General features: G+C 37.8%; 1 protein-coding gene and 1 pseudogene across 4 annotated transcripts in view; one reads left to right on the top strand and one right to left on the bottom strand.

Moving 5' to 3' along the window:
- Positions 1-27,305, bottom strand: part of ATAD2 (ATPase family AAA domain containing 2) — a 65,417-nt gene that overhangs the window by 33,716 nt on the left and 4,396 nt on the right. For all 3 annotated transcript variants that reach the window (XM_002759253.6, XM_078353231.1, XM_054246768.2), the window contains exons 2-13: positions 24,355-24,503; positions 16,875-16,924; positions 15,919-16,087; positions 15,536-15,638; positions 15,203-15,290; positions 14,185-14,379; positions 13,424-13,541; positions 6,100-6,207; positions 4,062-4,170; positions 3,697-3,812; positions 2,139-2,313; positions 1,040-1,128 (exon numbers count right to left, since the gene is read on the bottom strand). In XM_002759253.6, the coding sequence (XP_002759299.4) occupies positions 1,040-1,128; positions 2,139-2,313; positions 3,697-3,812; positions 4,062-4,170; positions 6,100-6,207; positions 13,424-13,541; positions 14,185-14,379; positions 15,203-15,290; positions 15,536-15,638; positions 15,919-16,087; positions 16,875-16,924; positions 24,355-24,503 (1,469 nt within the window). The remainder of the gene's footprint in view (positions 1-1,039; positions 1,129-2,138; positions 2,314-3,696; positions 3,813-4,061; positions 4,171-6,099; positions 6,208-13,423; positions 13,542-14,184; positions 14,380-15,202; positions 15,291-15,535; positions 15,639-15,918; positions 16,088-16,874; positions 16,925-24,354; positions 24,504-27,305) is intronic.
- Positions 10,219-11,177, top strand: LOC100390455 (small ribosomal subunit protein uS5 pseudogene; annotated as a pseudogene). The gene has a single exon (XR_614613.5). The product of XR_614613.5 is annotated as a small ribosomal subunit protein uS5 pseudogene (transcript).

Below are 27,305 nucleotides of genomic sequence, written 5' to 3'. Positions count from 1 at the left end.
GATATTCTAAATAATTAAGCAATTATACATAATTAATGAAATCATTTAAAAAGACACACTGAAAAACTGAAATGAATTGGGACTAAAAGTAATTTAGCAATTACTAAGTAACTGAGACAGCAGCACTAGTAAAAGTGCTCCCATGGATAAGCAACTAATCATGGAGGTTGGGGGTTCAATTTACCCATCTTTAAAATAAGGAGATTGGTCTAGTATTAGAATCCTAAACTAGTAGTAATGCCCTAAGATAGATTTTTTTGGCCCAGGCAATTTCTTAAAAGCATCCAAATTAGCTGGCAAAATTTGATACTTAACAATTTAAACATAAAATCTGAGGAAAAAAAATCGATTTTTCAAGCCTGAATCAGCTTCTGCACATCAGTAAACAGGTCAGAGATAAAGACAACTAGATATGCTCTTGCGATAGTAAATTTAGCCACATTCCCCACCATGGCCCTACTCTTGCTGTTGGCTTAACATCACCGGCCTGCAGATGTTTGTTTGTATCCTAAGTTAAATCTTCTATAACCAAAATTTTTAAACCATGCTTTACAACACTCTGTCACTTGGAACAGGTTTTCTTTTTTTTTTTCTTGAGAGGGAGCCTTGCTCTGTTGCCCAGGACGAGTACAGTGGAATGCTCTCAGCTCGCTGCAGCCTTCGCCTCCTGGATTCAAGTGATTCTCTTGCCTCAGCCTCCCAAAGAGCTGAGATTATAGGTGTGCACCACCACATTCAGCTAATTTTTTTTTTTTTTTTTAGTAGAGACAGGAGTTTCACCATGTTGGCCAGGCTGGTCTCAACTCTTGACCTCAAGTGAGCCACCCACTTTGGCCTCTCAAAGTGCTGAGATTACAGCCATGAGCCACTGCGCCCGTCCACACTTTTAATTTTTGTACTATATACTGGGGTTCTACTACCAAGAAAAAGAACTACTAGCTTATAAAGTTTCTTTCACCACTTAACATTCTATCTCTCACACGTCAATACCACTCAAGAAATAGGAAGAAATGTTGAAGTGTCATCAAGCAAGTTTTACCTGTGAATTTGATCCTGCCTGCTTGACCGTACTGGAGCCAGACCATCGATTTCATCAAAAAAAATAATTGATGGGCGCATCTGATAGGCCTAGAAAGTAGGTTGTGTGGTCATTTATTAGTATAAAAAGTTTCAAACACAGACTTAATATAAACCATTTTAACCAATTTTCATTCAAACATGCTTACCAGAATTTATAAATCTGAATACATACTATTTCGATCAACTTTTCTCAAACTTGCTTGCCAGAATTTATATATATATATATAAATTCTGGCATGATCTCGGCTCACTGAAACCTCTGCCTCCTGGGTTCAAGCAATTCTCCTGCCTCAGCCTCAATTTATTTATGATTTATAAATTTGAATCTAAGTTCCAATAACCATGTTTTAAGAATTCAAAGTAAATTATAATGACATATAGTTTCATTTTCATTTTTAACTAGAAGTATTTAAAAGACTCCACTGGTTATACACTTTAGATTTCATATAGCCATTGTTTCTGAACACACACAAAAACATCTGCTGAAGGCTATAGAAATAAGACAAAGAATAGAAGATAGTGACATAGTCTTCCTTCGTATCAGGATGGGAAAACATTATTTATCAAGCTGCCACAGTTTTTATCCATTTCTGTAAACATAAAATTAAAAAGAACCTCAGGAGAGTTCCAAAAAGAGATTTAAAAGCACTGGCAGCAATATGCCTCAGTAGATAAGAATGTATTATCTCACAATGGGCTGTCAATACAATCTGGGATTTGAAAATGAAAGCCTCTCTAGGGTAGAACTAGTCTTCAACTCCCACAATGAGACATAATTCACTACCACTATCTCTCCAAATATGAGATTACCAGTCTAGGTATGAGGCGTAAGACTCCAAGAACTAAGATCCAATTATTTCTTTCTCTTCTTACTATAAAACTGTTCACTGTAGGTCAGTGTCATCTTGACATATAAAAGAAAATAATCAAGAAAGATTATATATTTAGTCTAATTCTTCTGGATTTATTCAGAACACTGATTAAATATAAGATTAATCCTCTCACACATCTGCATAGAATACAGAACTATCCACATATATAAAATCTTAATATCATACCTGATCAAATAGCAATCGGAGCTGTCTTTCAGATTCTCCTACCCATTTACTTAGACAATCAGCACCCTTCCTCATGAAAAACGCTACTCTTTTATCCCCTTGACTGCACTCATTGGCAAGTGCTCTGGCAACCAGAGTCTTTCCAGTTCCAGGTGGCCCATAAAACAAACAACCTCTGTAAAATAATACATTAACATTTCAGTATTACATATAAAAAGCAGACTTTTAAAACAAAAATTAGAAACCACTTTCATGATTCATTTAATTAGAAAATTAAAATGTGTAAGACAACTGAATTACTGTATAGTTTCATGCCACAAAGCACAACGTAAAAGCTGGGAGTTAATACTAGTACTGTAAAATTAATACTGAAACTGTAAATAAAACTGAGACAAAATAAAAAATTCATTTATCATGTTCATCATATTACCTTACCCTGCATATGTAATCATATATCACAATCATATAATTCAATTTTTGCGGGAGAAAAATATACATTGTAAGATATAAGAAATGTGAAAGAAAATTCAAGAAATTTGTTCTTTTAATTCATTAAATTAATTAGGCAATTCCAGCATTTCTTGTAAGAAGTAAATGGTGGGCTGGGCTCACACCTATAATCCCAGCACTTTGGGAGGACGAGTTGGGAGGATCACCTGAGGTCAGGAGTTCAAGACCAGCCTGGCCAACATGATGAAACCCCATCTCTATTAAAAAAGAAAAAAAAAAAGTAAATGTTATTTAATATTAATAACCTCCTGACTTATTTTTAGAAATGGGGGTCTTGCAGTCACCTAGGCTGGAGTACAGTAGCACAATCATAGCTCACTGCAACCTCAAACTCCTGAGCTCAAGCAACCTTCTTGCCTTAGTCTCCCAAGTCACTGGAATCATAGGTGTGAGCCACCATGCCTGACGCCAATTTTTTAAATTAAAAAATTTAATTTAAAACCCACCAATGTTTATCTGTGATTGACATACAGTATATTACTTTTATTTTTATTTTTTTGGAGATGTAGTCTTGCTCTGTTGCCAAAGCTGGAGTGCAATGGCTCGATATTGGCTCACTGCAACCTCCACCTCCCGGCTTCAAGCAATTCTCCTGCCTCAGCCTACCAGTAGCTGGGACTACAGGCGCATGCCGCCATGCCGGGCTACTTTTTTGTATTTTAGTAGAGATGGGGTTTCCCCATGTTGCCCAGGCAGGTCTTGAACTCCTGAGCTCAGGCAATTCACCCTTCTCAGCCTTCCAATGTGCTGAGATTACAGGCTTAATCCACTGTGCCCGGCCTGGTATACTGTTTTTATGATCAGGGGAAGCTTACCAATTTTTGAAAGTTTATTTAAATTACTGCTTTTATAAAGGTGATACAGAGCGAAAAGTTGTATAATGAAAAGGGAAAAAGGGACTATGGCTTAAAAATGGGTTAATAAGGTATAAGAACTAAAAGAAGCAAGAATAGCACAGGTTTCTGAGGAGAAATTCAAGAAAAGGAAAAAGAGAAAAAAAAAGAATAGCACAGATTTTCAGCTAAAATTAAAAATATAATTAAATTACCTTGGGGGTTGAATTTTAAATTTTTCAAAGACTTCTGGATAAAGTAATGGAAACACCACCATCTCTTTTAGAGCTGCTATATGATTAGACAGGCCACCAATGCTATCAAATCGTACCTGGTAATGGAAGTGAACATTGACATTTTCAGATTTGGAGTCCAGATTAAAGTGTCACCCACACCTTAACTATACCTAACCCACACATGGTCAACTAATAATATCTTAACTGTGACCTGAAGATTAACAAAAAACATCTGTAAAGATTAGAGTTTTGACTAAAAAGAAAAATCATTGGTTCCTTTTTTAACTTTAAAACTAAAACAAAGCACACTATAATTCAAGCATATGTTTCAAAACAGTACTCACTGAAGAATCTAGTTGCATTGGATCAACATCGGCAAGGCTTGCTCCAATTTTCATTCGATCTTTATAAATGCCTTTTAATTCATCTTTCCGAAAATTTAGTGGCAGACACCTATTTAAAAACATTTTTTTAAAACCACACAAACCCATCAACTCACATGCCTTTCCAAATCCCATGTATGAATATAAACATTTAAGTTTAAAAATAATCTAAATTTCAACTGGAGCAATCTTAAGAAATGTATTTTTATTTCTTCGTTTTAATAGGTCCAGAACTTAAGTGTTAGAAATATTTATATCTGAAGCTTTGTTATGAAATTAAAGATATATAATCAAATAAAATTATCAAGATGCCACAGGTTCCATAAAGTGATTCATGGTGGTGAAATCAGACAGGACCAACCTTCATTTTAATGGAAGTGTCTAACATAGGGTATTTACCATTTGCCAGACACTGTTTTAGTTTTAGGCTCTTTCTACAAATTAAGTCAATAAATCCTCACCTACAGTCTTATGAGGAAGGTATTATTATTTCCCCTATTTTAAAACAAAACCAAGACATAGCAAGATTAACTAATTTGTCCAAGATCACCCAACTAGTAAAGGGCAGGGCCAAGAATCAAAAACAAGTGGTCTGTCTCTAGACCTGTAACAACTCTGCTATAATACCTCTCAGAAAAAATGTCTGTAGTCTATCAGCATTTGAATCCAACATCAATCCTCTCAAGCAACTTCCTTAACTACTTCCTTTTTTTTGTTTTGTCTTTTTTTTTTTTAAAGACGGAGTCTCATTCTATCACCCAGGCTAGAATGCAGCAGGGTGATCTTGACTCACTGCAACCTCCGCCTCCTGGGTTCAGGCAATTCTCCTGCTTCAGCCTGAGTAGCTGGGATTACAGGTACCCACTACCAACACCCAGCTAATCTTTGTATTTTTAGTCGGGATGGGATTTCACCATGCTGGACAGGTTGGAATTTCCCTACCTACTTTCAAAAATAGTTATGGCCTGGCGTGGTAGCTCACACCTATAATCTCAGCACTTTGGGAGGCCGAGGTGGGCAGGTCACTTGAGGTCAGGAGTTTGAGACCAGCCTAGCCTCCACTCTAGTCTGAGTGATAGAAAGAAAACCTATAAAACACAAAAAAGAAACAACAACAACAAAAAAAACAAAAACCAAGCCAAGCACCTAAGCACTGAATTTTCATTCACTCAATCACATCTGTAAAATGAGAATAACACTCACTCTATCTCCCTTATGTAATTACTGAAAAAATCAAATAAATAAGTTAGTTAGTATATGTGGACTTATACTACAAGGACTTATAAAATGAATGAGCAAAGCTTTCCCTTTTCCTTAGGAGTTCCTCGGAATTCTTGAATAATTTGCTTTAATTAAAAAAAAAAAAAAAAAAAAAAAAGAGTTCCTCAGAATTTATTATTATAAGCAAATAAACATGCATGAAATGATAAAACAAATGATTATTTCCTCAAGTCACTGTTTGCCAAGAACTACTGTGGGCTGTATACAGTGATTTGGCAAGTGGGCTGGGCATGGTGGCTTATGCCTCTAATTCCAGAGCTTTGGGAGGATGAGGCGGGTTGATAATTTAAGGCCAGTAGTTTGAGACCAGCCTGGCCAATATGGCGAATCCCTGTCTCTACTAAAACTACAAAAATGAGCCAGGTGTGGTGATGCATGCCTACAGTCCCAGCTACTTGGAAGGCTGAGGCAGGAGAGTCATGTGAACCCATGAGGTGGTGGTTGCAGTGAGCCCAGCTCATGCCACTGTACTCCAACTTGGGCAATAGAACCAGACCCTGTCTCAAAAAAAAAAAAAAAAAAAATCTGGCAATAAATCATAGTCATATATTCTGACCCATTATTCCGTTTCAACTATAGATATTTCTAACAAGACAGCCTTCTAGTTTATACATTAACATGTTGTGTAACTTTTAAATCAACCAGCCTATACTTATACCCAAATTATTCTTTTAAAAAGGTATCTGCTAGTTTTAAAAGGCATCAATATGGCACTTACCTATTGATAGCCCTATTACGACTCCTTTTTCTCCGCCTCTCAAAGTGCTGTTCATCTTCAGAAGAGGAAGATGAAGTCGAGTCACTACTGTGGATTGCATGCCGTCGTCTAAAGTAAAAAAGAAAATTGAAATCATGATAAGGGAGAACCGGAAAAAGAAAAGGCATAAGAAAAGCATCAGAAATAACTAAAGATCCAAAAAGGTTTATCGCAAAATTAATACACCTGATGACCCACTGACATAAATTTTGTTGGTTGAATTTTTCAAAGGGAATAAAAGACTTAAACAACTGAGAGGAAAGGAAAAAAGACTAAAGGCTGTGGCAGAGCTGAACATCAAATGTTCATGAAGACAGGAGAAGAAGGCAGAGTGACTTCTTAGTCTTGATATAAATCAGTTATTCTCAAAGAGAAAGGTAGGTTAAGAGGGTATTAGAATATTAGGGGCTGGGTGTGGTGGCTCACACCTGTAATCCCAACACTTTGGGAGACCAAGGGGGAAGAATCATTTGACAGCAGTTCAAGAACAAGGTAGCCAGACCCTGTCTCTACTAAAAATCAAAAAGCTTAGCCAGGTATGGTTGTGCACATCTGTGGTCCCAGATACTCAAGAGGCTGAGGTGGGAGATTTGCCTGAACCTGGGAGGATGAGGCTGTAGTGAACCATGACTGCACCAAAGCACTGCAGCCTACTGGGTAACAAAGTGAGCCCCTGCCTCTATTAAAAAAAAAAATTGGGATATAGTTTGCAACTATTTTCAATATTATACTATACATAATTTCACATTTGGGAGGAAGTCACCTATTTTAAAATATCTAATAACTTTAAAAGGAAGACATGAGATTTTATGCAAACAAAAGGGTATCAAGAACGACTTTTTAAATGCTGTGAATCAGTGAAGAATAAGATGGCTTTTTATCAACAGTATACCATCCACTGTAAATTCACAACTGTCTCTTAACAGCTGTGTAAATGTGGATGAGTTACTCAACCTACAAGTTTTCTTACTCACAAAAAAGAAAAAAATACTATCAAATACTTAGTCGGTTGGTAATATCAAATAAGATGCCAGGTGTTACAACTGTATAAGAAAATTTTAAATCACTTCTATCTTTGCATGCTGCAAAAGACTCACAGAAAAAAACAGAGTCTGGCTGGGAAGAACTGTAATTATTCTACTTGCTCAGGGTCTAGAACTTTTCTGAGTCAGAATGCAATGATAAGTAGGTATTTCCAAAAATTTAAAAGGTTCGTAATCTATGATCTGTATAACATAGTTCCAGAAATATGTATCTAAAAAATTCTCAAAAGAAGTTTTTCTATTATTCACTTAGCAGCAAAACATAACCTAAAATAGTACAAGGCAATTTTTAGTTTCTATTTTGTTCCACTTACTATGGTTATTCATATGTTTTACTACAGAATTATTAACATATTTGACTACACAGTGCTAGCTTAGAGATCCTGGAGATGTTAATGTTGCCATACTACATATGTTGTGTGTTATCTGTAAATCCAGTCAAAAAGCCTGAATTCTGAAATGGTTCCAAGGGTTTTGTATAAGGGGCTGTGGAAACACAGAAATAAATGAGAAAATAATATTTCACCTATCCACCTACCCATATACACACAAGACCATTTTTGTGACCAGCCTGAAACTAAAATGATTATATCCAGCCTAAGTCTGTAATTTTATGTGAAAGACTAACTTATTCATTATTACCATTAATATTATAGACTTTAATGAATTCACGATTATGTAATTTTATGTGAACTCAGTATGTAGTCACAGAATTCAGACTAACCTCCCAATTAATAAAAAAGACTAACATTAACTGACTGCTTTTTGTACCAGGTGCTTGATATATTATTTAATAAGAATCAAAATTTTGGAAAAGTATATTATTAGTAGGCTCAATTTGCAGTTAGGACCAGTGAGGCTCCCAGGTTAAATAATTTACTAAAAATCAGTATTATTCACTGACGATGTCAGAATTCAAACCTATGTTTATTCAAAAAAATCTGCATTTTTATACACTACTATACTGATGATTTCCAGTTTTTTATTTCACAAACCTGTAAAATTAAAAGCAAACAATAACACAACCTGTGGACCAACATAAAATTTCTGATTTGCAAAATGGAGATTATTTTTAAACACCAAAGTACAGTTATAATAGCAAATACATATAGCACTTAATGTACGGCAGACGCTATTTTAAATGCTTTACATGTATTAACTCATGCAATTCTCACAATACTATGAGACAGTGCTACTATCATCACTTTACAGATAATTAAAAAAAACTGAAACAGAGAGTTAAGCAATTTGACAAATTTTTGCCACTAATAAGTGGTAGAGCTGAGCTCCAAACCTAGACACCTCTAGTCATGGCTCCAGGTTCTTAGCAGTTACTCTATACTGTAGAAAGGTCATTACTTCAGTTTAAAAACGTCGTAAACACTATTGCAGATGGTAGAGAAAGAGGGAATCCTCCCTAAATCATTCTATGAAGCCAGTATCACACTACCAAAACCAGGAAAGGACATAACTGAAAAAGAAAACTACAGACCAACATCCCCTGTGAACACAAATGCAAAAATCCTTAACAAAATACTAGCTAACCGAATCCAACAAGATATCAAAAATATAATCCACTATGATCAAGTGGGTTTCATACTAGGGATGCACGGATAGTTTAACATACTCAAGTCAATAAATGTGATACCCCACATTAAAAACAAAAATCACATGATCATCTCAATAGATGCAGAAGAAGCATTCAACAAAATCTAGCATCCCTTTATGATTAAAGCTCTCTGCAAAATCGGCATACAAGAAACATACTTCAATGTAATAAAAGCCATCTATGACAAAACCACAGCCAACATAATGCTGAATGGAGAAAAGCCTAAATTGACCCCTCTGAGAACTGCAACTAGACAAGGATGGCGGCTCTCACCACTTCTATTCAACCTAGTACTGGAAGTCCTAGCAAGAGCAATCAGACAAGAGAAAGAAAGAAAGCGCAGGGTGAAATACCGTCTCTATTAAAAATACAAAAATTAGATAGGTGTGGTGGCACATGCCTGTAATCCTAGCTACTTGGGAGGCTGAGGCATAAGAATCGCTTGAACCCAGCAGGCAGAAGTTACAGTGAGCCAAGATCGTGCCACTACACTCCGGCCTGGGTGACAGAGCGAGAGTCCATCTCAAAAAAAAATAAAATAAAATAAAAGAGAGAACTTATTCATGTAACCAAATACCACCTGTTCCCCAAAAACCTATGGAAATAAAAATTTTTTTTGAAAGAAGGGAAAGAGGGGCTGAGGCAAGTCAGTATAATCCACCTTCATAGAAAAATGTTTCCTTAATTTGAAAAGCAAAAACAAAAAATAAAATAAATAAAAAATAAAAAACATTTTAGGCCAGGCGTGGTGGCTCACGTCTGTAATCCCAGCACTCTGAGGCTGAGGTGGACGGATCACAAGGTCAGAAGTTCAAGACCAGCCTGGCCAATATGGTGACACCCTGCCTCTACTAAAAATACAACAATTAGCTGGGCATGGTGGGACGTGCCTGTAGTGACAGACACTCGGAAGGCTGAGGCAGAAGAATAGCTTGAACCCAGGAGGCAGAGGTTGCAGTGGGCGGAGACTGCACCACTGCACTCCAGCCTAGGCGACAGAGTGAGATTCTGTCTCAAACAAAATGAAAAAAAACAAAAAAACAAAAAAACAAAAAACATTTTAAACACACGTATCTGTCCACATGTGCTCATCCCCCAACTCACATTTTACTGAAAGCCAATGAAAAATCTGACACCCACAAACACTGGATCAGCACTTTGAATCTAACCAACAACTTCAACTTCTTTCACAACAGATGAAGAATATACTGAAATACTGGTGATGCAATTGTACTATTATGTTACCTTATTCAGAGGTAACGTTACCTTTAAAAAAAATTAGCCAGGCATGAAGGCACAGGCCTATAATCCCAGTTATTCAGGAGAATCACTTGAACGCAGGAGATAGTTGCAGTGAGCTGAGACTGTGCCACTGCACTCCGGCCGGGTGACAGGCGAGACTCCATCTCAAAAAACAAACAAAAAACCGCTTCTTCTCCAATAAAACACCAAATGGCGGATGACGCCGGTGCAGCGGGGGGGGGGGGGGGGGGGGGGGCCGGAGGCCCCGGGATGGGGAACCGCGGTGGCTTCCGCGGAGGTTGGTTTCGGCAGTGTCATCCGGGGCCGGGGTCGCGGCCGTGGAGCTCGCGGAGGCAAAGCCAAGGATAAGGAATGGATGCCTGTCACCAAGTTGGGCCGCCTGGTCAAAGACATGAAGATTAAATCTCTGGAGGAGATCTATCTTTTTTCTCTGCCCATCAAGGAATCTGAACTCATTGACTTTTTCCTGGGTGCCTCTCTCAAGGATGAGGTTTTGAAGATTATGCCGGTGCAGAAGCAGACCCGTGCTGGCCAGCGCACCAGGTTCAAGGCGTTTGTTGCTATTGGGGACTACAATGGTCACGTCGGTCTGGGTGTTAAGTGTTCCAAGGAGATGGCCACTGCCATCCGTGGGGCCATCATCCTGGCCAAGCTCTCCATTGTCCCCGTGCGCAGAGGCTACTGGGGGAACAAGATCGGCAAGCCCCACACCGTCCCTTGCAAGGTGACAGGCCGCTGTGGTTCTGTGCTGGTGCGTCTCATCCCCGCGCCCAGGGGTACTGGCATCGTCTCAGCACCTGTGCCTAAGAAGCTGCTTATGATGGCTGGTATCGAAGACTGCTACACCTCAGCTAGGGGCTGCACTGCCACCTTGGGCAACTTTGCCAAGGCCACCTTTGATGCCATCTCTAAGACTTACAGCTACCTGACCCCTGATCTCTGGAAGGAGACAGTGTTCACCAAGTCTCCCTATCAGGAATTCACTGACCACCTTGTCAAGACCCACACCAGAGTCTCCGTGCAGAGGACCCAAGCTCCAGCTGTGGCTACAACATAGGGTTTTTATACAAGAAAAATAAAGTGAATTAACATTGGAAAAAAAAAAAAAAAAAAAAAAAAAAAACCCCACAAATCATTAGAGGAGAAAAAAAATCCTGTAACAAGGAGCTACTCAACGATGTGAGGCATTTTCCACAGGGGAAGACTAGATACTGTAAACCAAATATGGAAACTCATGAACATCAAAGGGATAAAAAAAAAAAACCATCCTCTGCAAGATACATACACTGGAGGTTTAACTGTAGAGTTAGTCAACAAACAACTATGTTACTTCCAGAAGCATACATTCATTAAAGATGTGAGAAGAGGCCAGGCGCAGTGGCTCATGCCTGAAATCTCAGCACTTTGGGAGGTCGATGCAGATGGATCACCTGAGGTTGGGAATTTGAGACCAGTCTGGCCAACATGGTGAAACCCCAACTCTACTAAAAATACAAAAAAGTTAGCCGGGCACTTGCAATCCTAACTACTCAGGAGGCTGAGGCAGGAGAATCTCTTGAACCCAGAAGGTGGGGGTTGCAGTGAGCTGAGATTGTGCCACTGCACTCCAGCCTGGGCAGCAGAGTGAGACTTTGTCGGGGTGGCAGGGGAATGTGGCGGGGGGGTGGGGGTGGATGTGAAAATAAATAAAATCCCAGAATAGCAGCCACCTCTTAGTTCTGCTAGATCAAACAGACATCTACCCCTTGGGTTAGGTAACCATAACAGTGCCTTGGTCTTGTGCCTGGTGGTGGCAGGGATTCTATTCTAGGGAACACTATATCTCCCTTTCCTTTCCTGAAGATCATTACAGTTCACCATCAAAATAGAGGTCTTTACACTAAAAGGCCCATGAGAATACTGACATGCAGCTTCCTTTTAAGTGCAGTTAATCTTGAGAAGCCCTGAGAGGTTGAGTTTGCCTTCCTGATTCTCCATCCTTCTGGACCCTGGTCTTGTGAAATAGGATGATGAAATATGAAATCTAGATGTACACTTGTGATTCTTACAATGAAATGAAAAGATCTAGAGAAATAAATAGCATTTCTTATTTTTCCTAAAAGAAATTAACCTTCAGCACTTATAAAGGTGCTGCCTTCCATGATCAAAACATGATTAAATGGTTTGTTTCTAAAAGAAAACTTCCAAAAACTGTTCAAATAATTGAAATATCCTGAGGCTTTGTTCTCACTTCTGAGAAAATTCTAATATTAAGGGGAAAAAGTACCATTACCCATACAAATATAATTTTTTTCTTGCTTTTTTAGTCTTCCCTCTCATTCGTGAACTACTAAAATGCTACTATTACCCTGATTGCCCCAATGCATTGATGAGGAACTCTCTCATTCGTGAACTACTAGAATGCTACTATTACCCTGATTGCCCTAATGCATTGATGAGGAAGTATCAAAACTATCCCTTTGAATGGGTGTGGTGGCTCATGCCTGTAATCTCAGCACTTTGGGAGGCTGAGGCAGGTGGATCACTTGAGGTCAAGAGTTCGAGACTAGCCTGGCCAACACGGTGAAACCCTGTCTCCACTAAAATACAAAACAATTAGCCAGGCATAGTGGTGGGTACCTTTAGTCCCAGCTGCTTGGGAGGCTGAGGCAGGAAAATCGCTTGAACCCAGGAGGCAGAGGTTGCAGTGAGCCAAGATCGTGCCACTGCACTCCAGCCTGGGCAACAGAGCAAGATTCCATCCCAAAATAAATAAAATAAAGCAAAATAAAAGTAAAAGAATTATCTCTTTGGACTTAAATCTGACCAACAACTGTTGGGATATAGAAGGAAAAGAAATCAACACATACTAAACAGTCAAAGAAAATGAATAGTTCCTACAATAGAAGAGGAACAAATTATAAAACAGATGCAGAAAAAGATAACCAGGAGTCATGAGAGGTCTAGAGGCAATGTAGCTTAGAACATCTAACATAGTAGGAAAATCATCTGTGATGGTATGCAAAGACTAAACCTATACTCTAACTTAATGTGAAGATTAAATAAAACAATCTATGTAAAATGCTTAACACAGAGCCAGGACTATAGTAAACCTTGAGTCAATGGTAGCTCTACTATCTAAGTGTGGAACGATGGAATAAACTACCTTACTAAGGTAATTACTAACACTTCCTATTAGTGGAAGCAAAAACAAAAACTAGTCAGTGGTACTGGGATTAGACTACTAAAGGCATAGAAACTAAGCTCTCCCAAATACACAATTCTAGAATTTTATCCTCATACACCCAATCCTAAAAGTCCAGAGTTCAGCCCTAACATAACTACAATTATGTTGTCATAAATTAATCAGTATTTCAGAACCAAACCAAACCTGTTCATTCGTTTACAGTAAGGACTTCTTGGTCCTGCAGAAGATAATCGGTATCTTGGTCTTGCAGGAGAAGCTGGGCCACTATAAAATATGTTGGGCTTTCTCTGGTGACGAGGTTCTAAAAAAAGAAATAAATATATGGCACATAAATATATATGAAAATAATTTTGCTCTTCCTCTAAATACTTACAAAGGTGCTCACTGCCTTCCATGAAGTACTAGTAAATATCTACTATGGAATATCTTGCTGTTCACGTTTTAAATCATTTATGTCTAGAGGGTTGCAGCTGATAACATGTACAGCACAGATACCAACCAACCAAAACACACATTGGCCATAAACAACCATTGTGACTGTACAGATGTATAACAGGTGATTATTAGCCTTGTATGTTAATGCTCACACAAGTATTGAGGTATAATATTAATATAAATCAAAATAAGTCCTATCTATACAAACTGACAAATTAAGTAAAAAGCTGTGCAATCTAAAATAAAGACAGATATAAAATTCAACAACAGCCCAATTATTTGCTTTATTTTACTATTATTTGCTTTGGTCAAGGCTAACATTTAACTTTCTTCAGAGAAATTATTTGTTGCAAATTTAGGATAGGTAAAGACAATAGTCATCAGTATTCAACAAAATGAAAATATGAAAAAAAAAAAAAAAAAAAAAAAAACAAGAATAACAGAGGAGAAACAGTAAATACAAAGCTAATATAATTACATTTCCTGGAAAGAGTATATATAGCACTTACTTTCCAATGGAGCCTGATAGTAAACAGTAGCTTTTCTCTGTCTAAGATAATATCGTTTCTGATTATCTTCTTCTCCATCTTCTTCATCATCTTCTTCATCATCATCATCATCATCTTCTTCATCTTCACCATCATCTTCATCTTCATCTTCACCATCATCTTCATCTTCTTGGTCTTCACCCTCTTCAGATGATTCTACAATTAAGAGATACTTACTTCCAGAAGGATACTCAGCAAAATGTTAACAATTTTTAACATAGATGAGTTGGAAGAGAAAGACCCACCCTTTAAACACTTATCTACTCCTAGATTGTTCATAGGAAGAACTTGTAATTATTTTCCAACATTAAAAAACTGTAGAATTAAAAACAAGAGGATGAAAAAAAAAAGTAAGAAGTCTGAAGGCTACGACTGTTAAGCAAGTAACAAACTAAAGTTTATAGTTCTTCTGTGAATTTCATTAACGTAAGTGACTAAACTTAAGCTTCTGAGTTAACATACCTTTCTGACAAGTTTTCAAATCTCCTCATTAAGCTTTTGCTTTCTAAACTTAAGTTTGACATTTCATCCAGCCCATCTGGATGTCATGGAGTTACATGTTGCAAAACTCAATCTACTTATGATAATGGTAAAACATGCTTATCAAACATTTAAAATGCATTTCAGAAAACGGATTTTCACTCAAGATAAGTTCTAATAGATTATGGTAATGAGTCCTAAATGCAATAGCAAAACATAATTCGAGTCATCTTTTAACTAAAAGAGATATATAGCATGTTTTCTATACCAGATGTGTTATATAGGCAAACCAATATTATTAGCTTTAGATTGTTGATTTCAGTTACTTTTCTAAACAAAATATACTATCCTTTTAAGCTCTCCTGTCCCCATTTTTTAAAGTTACCAATTCTCTGATCTCTCACAAACTGTCACATCTTCTAAATAAAAAGGCTATTTTTTACTTAATAAAAGGTTCTTAAATTAAATCCCAGAAGACAGAACAAGAGAAGAGACTAACCCACACTGCCTTCTTGATTATCAGTTGTTTCTTCATCAGTTCTTTGAATAGCTTTCTGTTTTCCTCTTGTGTACATATTAAGATTGTTCTAAAAATGTTTAAATAAAAGCCGTTAATATGGGGAATCTATTTATTAAAAAAAAATACATTGGATCCTCCAATCTTGTTTAAAATGAAGATATTTACAGCCATAAACTATTACAATTCCAGCAGTAACTAATGACTGATTAAATAAATGCTGGAAAAGTGATGTTTAACCAAAAATGGATTAGGTACAAAAAAAATTAAACTGGATATTATTAAATAATTCCCTTAATGGAAGAATATATTTACTTCTTCTGTTTCATTAAACACTCCCAAGTCTTCAAGTTCTCTCATTCGCTGTCTACGCATCTTTTTCATGTCATCCATTTTTTGAAGTACAGCTTCAGCAGTGCTTAAAAAAGAAGACATAAACTTTATTTTCCTTCCATTGCAATCTTTTGGCACTAAGGTTTTAAATGTTTTATAAGAAGCACTGATTTACTTGTATAGAAATATTTTAAAATTTATTTCCAAGAATAGAGACATATATAGAATTGTCACAAAGACCTCTAATAATCATTCTCCTCTATGCTTTACATAAGTGGAATGATTAAATGTTGAAATCCATGATCCTTCCCCAACACAAGGTTTCCGACAGATAATTCCTTTTGATCTGAGGAATTTTTACTTACTTTGTTATAAGTTTGTCAAACAGCATGGACTGGTTTACACCACTATAACGACTTCTAATCCTACAACTTCGACGCACTTCAACATCGCCATTCTCTTCATGTAAGTGTTCTTTTGTACTCTGAACGATGTTTCTAGTCCTCAATGACCTAGTAACTGGAATCACTTTGTCTTCACAAATGCATACATAAAAATAAATAGAAACATTTGAACAGTATTTATAAAACAATTCTAAAAATGAACAATTGAAAAGCTACCCTTGCATGTAAAAAAATTACAGTATCTTAAACTTATCTTTCTTAAAAACATTAGAAAACAAAACTAAAGTTAAAACACACACCTACCATACAATCTAGACCTTCTAATCCCAAGAGAAGAGGAAAGATATGTAATACAAAGACTCCTATGTGAATGTTCAAAGCAGCTTTGCGATAGTCCCAAACCAGAAACAACCTAAGTCCATCAAAAGATGAAGAGAAAAAATTGTTGTATATCCATACAACAGAATACTACTCAGCAAAAAGCGACCGCACAGATTCTCAAAGTAATTATGTTGAGAGAGAAGGCAACAAAGAATAAATACTGGATAATTCCATTTATATAAAACTCTAGATAATACAAACTAAGCTATAACAACACACGGGTTCCGAAATGAATGGTCACAGCTATGTTCCAATGAAACTACTTGCTCAGGAACCTGGGAGGTGGGTAATAACAAAGAATGAGGAGAGAAGCTAGAAAAGCCAGAATGAATTATAAAGCGGTCTGGGGAAGTTTTTGGGGGTAATAAATACCTTCACTATCTTATTGTGGGTAGCTTCATGGCATATACTTCTGTTAAAACCTCACAAATTATACACTTTAAACATGTAAAATTTATTGTATGTACCTCAAGAAACATGTAAACAGAATATTAATTACACATTTTAAAATCTGAAATGCCTTGAACATTACTTACCTTCTTTGCGCTCTTCCTTTTTTTTATCAGCTTGCTGTCTGGCCAACTGCCTATATTTTTAAGAAAATTAGATAATTCAAAACAATTGACATAACTGTATTTTTAAAAATTTTATTTAGATGGGATCTCACTCTGTCGCCCAACAGGACCGCAGTTGCCTAATCACGACTTACTGCAGCCTTAAACTACTGGGCTCAAGCAATGCTCCCACCTCAGCCTGCCTAGTAGGTAGGACTACAGGCATGTCTCACTACACCAGCTAATTTTTTAACATTTTTTGTAGAGCTAGGAGGTTTTGCTTTTTGGTCCAAGTTAGTCTTGAACTCCTGGCCTCAAGCAATTCTCCCAGCTTAGCCTCCCAAACTGCTGGGATTATAGGCATGAGCCACCATAGCTGGCTATAACTGACATAACTTTAATTTTTATATTCCCTAATACTACAACCAAGACAAAAAGTTAAATCAGCCTGGAGAGCAAGTACTGAGATACCTAAAAAACCTAAAATATACTGAAAAAACCAGGCCAGGTATGGTGGTTCATGCCTGTAATCCCAGCACTTTGGGAGGCCAAGGCAGGTGGTCACCTGAGGTCAAGAGCTCGAGACCAGCATGGCCAACATGGTGAAACTCTGTCTCTACTAAAATACAAAAATTAGCTGGTCATGGTGACCGGTGCCTGCAATCCCAGCTACTCGGGAGACTGAAGCAGGAGAACTGCTTGAACCCAGGAGGCAGAAGTTGAGGCAGTGAGCCAAGATCACGCCATTGCACTCCAGCCTGGGCGAAAGAAAGAGACTGTTTCAAAAACAAACAAACAAACAAACAGCTTGGGAATACATATATAAGTTATGGGTTATGGTTAAACAAAGTCTAAGAACTCTGATTTGAAGTTCAATGATATATGTATTAACTCTTAGCTAAACAGAATATATCAAAAGCATCTTGAAACAAGAAATGAAATTCTTAGCTTAACTATTAAAGTATAATCAGGCTAAACTGGGCAAAATCAAGACATGTTTTATGACACAAGGATATAGTGGTCCCATATCCTTGAGGAATGTTATTACTATAAACAGAAATAATCCCTCTTAGTGATATGTTAATTTTTTTAAATTTGTTTTTTCTTAAATCTCCTGTCAGCATTTTTGCAAGCATTATTCATTTGTTTTTATGTCTTTTAAAAACATCTGCTGGCTACAATCTTTACATGACATGATTTTCATTCACATGTAGAAATAGCCCCATTTGTGAATGATCTATTCCATCTACAAACTGGCTATCATAATCTTGTGAATTGGAAACATCTTTTAAGCCCCAAAAAAGTATCTTCCTCATCTTTTTTCTAAAAATTCACTGAGAAAAACAGTAATGTGCCATTAATTTATTTTTAGTGACTCAATTTTCCATACTTAGGTTGCATCTGTTAATCAACCTATATATCAAGCTATTTGCAAGTGGGCTGGCTTATACGTGGAATTTCAAATATTACAATTTAAACTAAAACAAGGCCAGGAGTGGTGGCTCACGCCTATAATCCCAGCACTTTGGGAGGCTGAGGCGGGTGGATCACGAGGTCAAGAGATCAGACCATCCCGGTCAACAAGGTGAAACCCTGTCTTTACTAAAAATGCAAAAAAAAAAAAATTAGCTTAGCATGGTGGCACACACCTGTAGTCCCAGCTACTCGGGAGGCTGAGGCAGGAGAATCTCTTGAACCCAGGCGGAGGTTGCGGTGAGCCGAGATCGCGCTATTGCACTCCAGCCTGGGTAACAAGTGAAACTCCGTCTCAAATAAAAAAAATATTAATAAAATAAAATAAAGTAAAACAAAACCATCTTCCCCAGATGAGTTAACTCATATATTCTCATAACAAAGTAAGTTATCATTAATTCTTCATCTCTCTTGGAAGACAGGTTAAGAATTAAGAAGAAAATAAAATGTTTGGCTGGGCACAGTAGCTCATGCCTGTAATCCCAGCACTCTGGAAGGCCAAGACAGGCTGATCACCTAAAGTCAGGAATTCAAGACCATCCTGGCCAACGTGGTGAAACCATCTCTACTAAAAATAAAAATAAAAACAATTTAGCAATCACGTTCATTATAAAAAAAAAATAGCCAGACAAAAAAGAAAGAAAGAAAGAAATTAGCCAGCCAGGTGCCTGTAGTCCCAACTACTCAGGAGGCTGAGGCAGGAGAATCACTTGAACCTGGGAGGCAGAGGCTGCAGTGAGCCGAGACTGCACCACTACATTCCAGTCTGGGCGACAGAACATGGCTCCATCTCAAAAACAAACAAACAAACAAACAAACAAACAAACAAACTTGAGTATTCCATCTACAAGTAAAGACTTAGTTTCTTCATAGGCTCATAGCCTTTTCTCATAAAGGAGACCCGCTTTCACACACAGAATGACTAAAGCATTATTTTTCTCAAACCACCCACCCCCACTGCCTTCTTTTTGCCTGCAGGAGGAAAGCAACCTTCCAAGGCAACTGCTAGGCAGTAAATATTTTAAGCTTGTGAGCCATACAGTCTCCTCTGTCACAGTTACCTAACATTATAGGGTGAAAAGAGCTACACACAAAATGAAAGGGCATGGCAGCATTCCAAAGAAACTATCCACAAAAATAGGCAGCTGGACTTTGTCAACCGCTGCAAATCTAATGAAAGCTATGCGTATACACAAACTTAAACATTACTTCAGAGGCTTTGTGTACCCTCTGTGAAGACTATATACAATCACTGGACCCTAGTTAAGAACCCCAAGATCAAGTAAGTATGTAGATCCTGCGCTCATGACAGTTACTCATATCTTTCTATCTTTTTCTAACAATCTTGATCTTCCGGTCATTGAACCTCAAATAGATGGAAAACAAAGGGTAAATAGGAAGGAAAGAGATTTCTATAGTGAGGCATGCTGACACAACAGTGACAAAGGTAAGAAACAAGAAAAGTATATAAAAAACAAGGACTCAAAAATACTGTAGGCTCTTTTATATAAGCCTTATGCAAACAGATCCTGATGTTACCATTACACAAAATAATAATCACTATTTGTAATAATGACCTGAATGCGAGGAGAGGATTTTTGTACAGGAAATCCTCACAGAAGACATACAAATGGCCAATAAGCACATAAAATGATACTCAACATGATTAGCCATCGGGCAAAGGTAAATTGGAACCACGATGAGATACTTCACACCCATTAAAATGGCTAACACAAAAGAGGCAGACCAAGACAAGTGTTGGTGAGGATATAGAGACCCTATATCCTGGTTGGTGGTGGGAATAGAAAATGGTGCAACTGCTTTGCAAAAGTTTGCTACTTCCTCAAAATGGTAGTGTTACTATTTGACTCAGCAATTCCACTCCCACGTGTATACCCAAAAGAACTGATACCTACCTCCACACACAAATGTGTATACCTATATTCATATCATTATTCATAATAGCCAAAAAGTGAAGACAATCCAAATGCTCACCAACTAATGAATGAATAAACAAAATATGTTATATCCATACAATTGACTCTTATTCAGCAATAAGTACTGGGAAAGGGGTGTTGGCTCATGCCTGTAATCCCAGCACTTTGGGAGGCCGAGATGAGTGAATTGCCTGAGGTCAGGGGTTCAAGACCAGCCCGGCCAACATAGTGAAACCTAGTCTCTACTAAAAATACAAAAATTAGCTGGGCATGGTGGCAGGCACCTGTAATCCCAGCTACTCGGAAGGCTGGGGCAGGAGAATCACTTGAACCCAGGAGGCAGAGGTTGTAGTCAGCCGAGATCATGCCATTGCACTCCAGCCTGAGTGACAAAAGTGAAACTCTATCTCACACACACACACACACAAAATTAGCTGGGCATGGTGGCGTGTATCTGTAATCCCAGCTACTCAGGAGGCTGAGGCAGGAGAATCGCTTGAACCTGGGAAGCAGAGGTTGCAGCGAGCCAAGACTGCACCCCTGCACCCCAGTCTGGATAACACAGCAAGACTCCATCTCAAAAGAATACACATATAAATGTATATACTAAAACCCATGGAATTGTACATTTTAGAATTCTGAATTTTATGGTATATGAATATATCTCAATGAGGCTGTTAAGAAATAATATGGCCAGGCACGGTGGCTATCACCTATAATCCTAGCACTTTGGTAGACTGAAGCGGGAGGGTGGGGTGGGGGGTTGCCTGAGTCCAAAAACAAGCCTGGGTAACAGTGAGATTCCATCTCCACAAAAAATTTAAAAAAGAGGCAGGGCATGGTGGCTCACACTTGTAACCCCAGCACTTTAGGAGGCCAAGGCAGGCAGATCACTTGAGGTCAGGAGTTCCAGACCAGCCTGGCCAACATGGTAAAACCCGTCTCTTCTAAAAATACAAAAATTAGGCTGGGCGTGTTGGCTCACACCTGTAATATCAGAACTCTGGGAGACTGAGGCCCAGATATGGGGTCAGGAGTTCAAGACCAGCCTGGGCAACATGATTAAACCCTGTCTCTACTAAAACTAAAAAATTAGCTGGGCACAGTGGCATGTGTCTATAATCCCAGCTACTTGGGAGGCTGAGGTAGGAGAGTCACTTGAGCCCAGTAGGCAGAGGTTGCAATGAGCCAAGATTGCATCGTTGTACTCTAGCCTGGGTGACAGAGCGAGACTCCGTCTCCAAAAAACAAACAAACAAAAATTATCCAGGCATGGTAGTGCATGCCTGTAATCCCAGCTACTCACAGGCTGAGGCAGGAGAATCATTTGAACCCGGAGGACAGAAGTTGCAGTGAACCGAGATTGTACCACTGAACTCCAGCCTGGGCAAAAAGAGTGAGATTCCATTAAAAAAAAAAAAAAAAAAAAAAAGCCAGCTGTGGTGCAAACTTGTAGTCCTCACTACTTGGGAAGCTGAGATGGGAGGATCACTGGATCACTTGAGCTTGGAAGGTTGAGGCCACAGTGAGCCATGATCATGCCACTGCACTCCAGCCTGGGGGACAAAGCAAGGCAATTTTCTCAAAAGGAAAAAAAAGAATGACTAAAAAGGATAGAAATTCAATATATTTTAGAAGTAATCTAATTAAATATACCAAGTTGGCCGGGCACAGTGTCTCACACCTATAATCCTAGCACTTTGGGAGGCTGAGGCAGGTAGATCACAAGGTCAGGAGTTTAAGACCAGCCTGACCAACATGCTGAAATCCTGTCTCTACTAAAAATACAAAAATTAACACGGTGTGGTGGTGCGCTCCTGTAACCCCCACATACTCAGGAGACTGAGGCAGAAGAATTGATTGAACCCAGGAGACAGAGGTTGAGGTGAGCTGAGATCGGGCTACTGCATTCCAGTCTGGGCAACAGAGCAAGACTCTGTCTCAAAAACAAAACAAAACAAAACAAAACACACCAAGTCATTCCTCTTTAAATACAGATAGAAAAGCTTTTATTTTATTATGTTCCCTTAATACCTTTCTAACATAAGCCAAGCTCAATGTTTTATAAACTTGAATACTGTAGAGATCCTTTTAAAGGTAAAAACAGAACTTCTAACATTAATTTTTTTGTATGACTATGTAAACCAAACCACATACGAGTTCACTTATAAGCTTTATACAAATAAAACTAAAAAACCAATCATCAACCAAAATTATTAATATAATAAGGGGTTTTGCTAAAATGAAATAACCATTTGGTGTATGAATGTGGTATTGACTGCTATCAGTTTCTCTCGAGTTTGGCATGTTGTGTATCATATGTACTATTTACTGCTGTGTATCATGATGAGTCAACTCATCCACTTCTCTTTATTGGAAAGGTTCCAAACATTCATTTAAATAGTACATCATGATATCACATCATATCGCCTTTCATACAGAAGCAGATGAATCGTTTATGTATTAAGGTCTGATTCTGTTGTTATCTCATTAACCTAAGATAACTGAAGTAGTACTACTTGATGCCAATTCAACTGTAAACATGATATATGGCCTCAAATTTTACGGCAATTCTCTATAAGGCAACAATTTAGGGGCCTAAAATGTTTATTTTTTCTTCAGATAGTGAAAAACAATTTTAAATTCTCAAAGACAGTAAACCACTTCCTCATTTCAGAAGAATAAACCTTAAGACTTCAAATTTCAGAAATACTGGGGTGGCTTATATTGTACTTCACTGATTCTAAAAGTTGTATTTTTTCCCCATTTTAACAACTCTGAAATTGAAATGTGTTTTAACTGATGGAAACTCACAGTTTACTGTGTTTTTTCTTTTTTAGTGTCTCATAATAAACATTGTCATCATGTTTTAACTACTGATACATGGATTTCATAAAATACAGTCTAAAACACTCCATAAATAATAGATAAGATACAAATTAAAAAATATATAATAAAAAATGATTAAGTAGCTGAGAAAAAAACAATAAAAAACTCAAAAGGGCATAACCTTGCTTATCTAGAAACTATGCCATACAAAATAAAAGAATCAAAATTCTATTTAAGAGCAGGAAAATTCCAGTCTTCTAAGTCATTGCAAATTATTTATTTATGAGAAGAATTAATGTAAAAATGATTCTTTCTCTTGTTTTGAAACAGGGTCTCACTCTCAGTGGCATGATTACAGCTCACTGCAGCCTGGACCTCCCCAGCTCAAGTGATCCTCCTGCCTCAGCCTCCACAGTAGCTGGGACTATAGGTGTGTACCGTCATGCCCAGATAATTTTTTTATTTTTTGTAGAGACAGGATCTCATTATGTTGCTCAGGCTGGTCTCGAACTCCTGGATTGAAGTGATCCTTCTGCCTTGGCCTCCCAAAGTACTCAGTCCTGAGCCACAGTGCCAGGCCAAAATAATTATTTCATCAAACAAGTTTTATTCTAATTGGGGCTTTTCGCCCTGAACCAAAGATATTCTAGTTCCATGAATTTAGCCAAACTACGTAATCCATTAAAATTGATTCCATGAGTTTAAAATGGGTTTCATGCCACCTCCATTACACTAAAAACAAAACCAAAAAACTATATGTTCTGCTTCCTTGTTACAGACTGCTTTAGAAATACACCAACACATAGAAATTCATAGACTAAATGACTCAGAATTAATGGAAAATCTTAAAGCAAGCAATCAGAAATAGAACTACAATTATGAATGAAGGCTCTGTATAGACTATGAAGCAGAGCCACACATCACAGAAGAGTTACAGTCACAGTCTCTTGAGATTCTCAAATACCTGAGAACTGATCCTACATCAGCCAACCTTGTCAGCTGTACTTATACATATCAGATACCATCTTTGAATAACAACTTGAATTGTACATATTAATTTTTAATTCAGTAATATCACTTGTGATAATTTCTTTTCAAATAAATTATATCTTATAGCCCTGGAATCTTGATAACCAGTCAAAAATACACTTCAAAATTAAATGCAAATCCTAAATTACTACTTTAAAACTATTCTGAATTAGTGTTCAACCATCTTGTATTACCTTGTAAAATGCCTGCCGTTAGCAAGTTTCTCCGTTATTTTCACCTTCTTCTCAAAACTAGAATCTGAAGAATTTTGTGCATCTTTTCTCAAAGATCTTAAAGCACGTGTTCGGTGGTAGGTTTCAACTTCCTTAACTGATGACCCATCCTTTAAGAAAAATTAAGAAAGCCATCTAAGTTCTAAGTTTTTCTTTACAAAACTCCCAATTTAAATTATTTCAGAGTTTTCTCTGATTACAAGTAACAATTGCTTTTCGTGTAGAATTGTGCATCTCCCCAAGAAACAACAAGTTAGTATCTAGAATAACCATTTCATGATAAACAAGTATCAGCAATGTCTATGAAGCAGTTAAATAAGATTTACTAAAGTTCATAACAAGTAGTTCATAACCACTTTGTAAAAAGTAGTCTAGACAGTGAAGTTTTCCATCACCTACAAAAAGTTGTAATAGTTTATAATAGACTAGTACTCATTTATTTTAAGGCTATAGAAATTAGAAAGACCTAAGAAAGATACAGACACACCAAAATACTGTCACCTAACCACCAGCAGCAACCTCAAAATAACTAAACAATCAGAATTATAATTTTGGCTTGGAAAATGAAAAAGAGTTATTACTATATATTTTGCCCAGTTTAACCCAGATAATGCAATGAATTAAAAAACTGTTTAGGGGCCGGGCGTGGTGGCTCATGCCTTAATCCCAGAACTTTGGTAGACCTAGGTGGGCAGATCCCTTTGAGCTCATAAGTTTGAGACCAAGTTCAAGACCAACATGGGCAACACGGCAAAACCATCTCTACTAAAATTGCAAAAAAATTAGCCAGGCATGGTGGAGCACACCTGTGGTCCCAGCTACTTGGGAAGCTGAGGTGGGAGGATAATTTGAGCCTGGGAGGTGGACGTTGCAGGGATCCGTTATCACGCCACTGCACTACAGCCTGGGCAACAGAGTGAGACCCTGCCTCAAAACAAAACAAAATTGTTTAGGTATGTTAATCTGTTGTAAAAACCATACAGCTTTATGTAACTTCATTTTAGTAAAATAAATAGACTAGAGGCTAAGTTAATGGGCTGCTTTATGAGCTAGAAGTTCTGTCAGAAAGTATTCCAAAGTTCGTACACTCCTCTGAAATCATATAGTGTATTTTCACATTAAAAGTCAAAGGCACCTAAAACACAAACAAAAGAAAACAAGCAAACAAACAAAAAACAAAGGCAGGGCCAGGCATGGTGGCTCATGCCTGTAATCCCAGCACTTTGGGAGTTCAAGGTGGGCAGATCACTTGAGGTCAGGAGTTTGAGACCAGCCTGGCCAACATGGCGAAACCCCATCTCTACTAAAAATACAAAATTAGCTGGGTGTGGTGGTGGGCGCCTGTAATCAGGAGACGTTTACAGTTACTCGGGAGGCTGAGGCAGGACAATCGCTTGAACCCATGAGGCAGAGGCTGCAGAAAGCCGAGATCACGCATTGCATTCCAGCCTGGGCAACAAGAGCAAAACTTGTCTCAAGAGAAAAAAAAAATAAAACAAAAAGAAGCAAAAGTAATATATGATCATCATCAATTAAAAACAACACCACCACCCTATTCTCCATCCTTAAGTGACTCTTCAGCATGAGAAACAACCCTATTTTACAGAAACCAAAGAACCTCAGACCTCTGAAAGTACAGGAACAGACAATGGCTACTCTAATTCTGGAAGAAAAAGAAACTACAGAAAAGGTATCCAAAGTCATAAAGTTGGTAGGATAAAAGTTTTAAAAAAACAAACTTAGAACGCCACCACCACATTATTCAGGGAACATATACAAGTCAGGAAAAAACAAAAACACAAATCCATAAGCCCAGCTGAATGAGAGCATATTCCAAATGTAAAAATATAATGTAGTTAATAAATAGATGACTATAGGTAACTTCAGAACTTGAAGATAAGGTCAGCCTTATCAGAGACAATGGAAGGAGAAGGAAAAAACAGGTCAACCTGAAATTAGACTACAAAAAATTCAAGTCAATGAATTAATATGAATAAATGTAACCACCCATAAAAGAAAGTAACCTGCCCTAAGAAATGCTCTGTCAATAAATATGTGGCTGGGGAGGCTAGAAAATATCCAAATATAATCAGGGTAATCAGGGAGTAAAGTCTCTAAAATTCATGATTGATATAAACAGCAAGGTGTAATCCAATCAAACGTATTGAATATAGGCCTGTAATCCCAGCACTCTGAGAGGCCAAGGTGGGTGGATCACCTGAGGTCAGGAGTTTGAGACCAGCCTGACCAACATGGAGAAACCCATCTCTACTGAAAATACAAAATTTGCCAGGTGTGGTGGTGTTTGCCGTAATCCCAGCTACTTGGGAGGCTGAGGCAGGAGAATCGCTTGAACCTGTGAGGGGGAGGTTGTGGTGAGCTGAGATTGCGCCATTGCAGTCTAGCCTAGGCAACAGAGAAACTCCATCTCAAAAAAAAAAAAAAAAAATGTATTGAATGTAAAGCCCCCAAATCAAAAAATATTCCAATCACAGAGGCATGTTTCATTTTCAGAACTGATGGGCTCGTCAGTATGAATATATTACCCCTAAAGGCCACCTATTTATTTGAATCCAATTGCATGCTGACTAAATAACACTGTGATTATAATTTGGCCTACACAGACACCTTGATGTATAGAAGGGAGGAGTACTTTGTCTCAAAAAGGTACAAAGCCTGCGGGGAACGCTGGTGGGGGTTCTACCCTGACACCCAGCAGAGTGCATTCTAATTGCTCAACCACCATATACCACAATATGGGATCTATGGCAAATAGTCTCTGTATATTGCTATTAGGTCTCCTCTGCTAGGTCTCTTTAGAGTAAGGACAATCAACAACAAATACTTAATACACACTTTCTACCTGCTAGGTTCTGTTCTAGGTGCTGGGATAACATTGCCAAACAAAAAGT

The sequence above is a fragment of the Callithrix jacchus genome, chromosome 16 (assembly GCF_049354715.1).
Source record: "Callithrix jacchus isolate 240 chromosome 16, calJac240_pri, whole genome shotgun sequence".
Lineage (NCBI taxonomy): Eukaryota > Metazoa > Chordata > Mammalia > Primates > Cebidae > Callithrix > Callithrix jacchus.
This window is presented reverse-complemented; position numbering and strand designations above follow the sequence as displayed.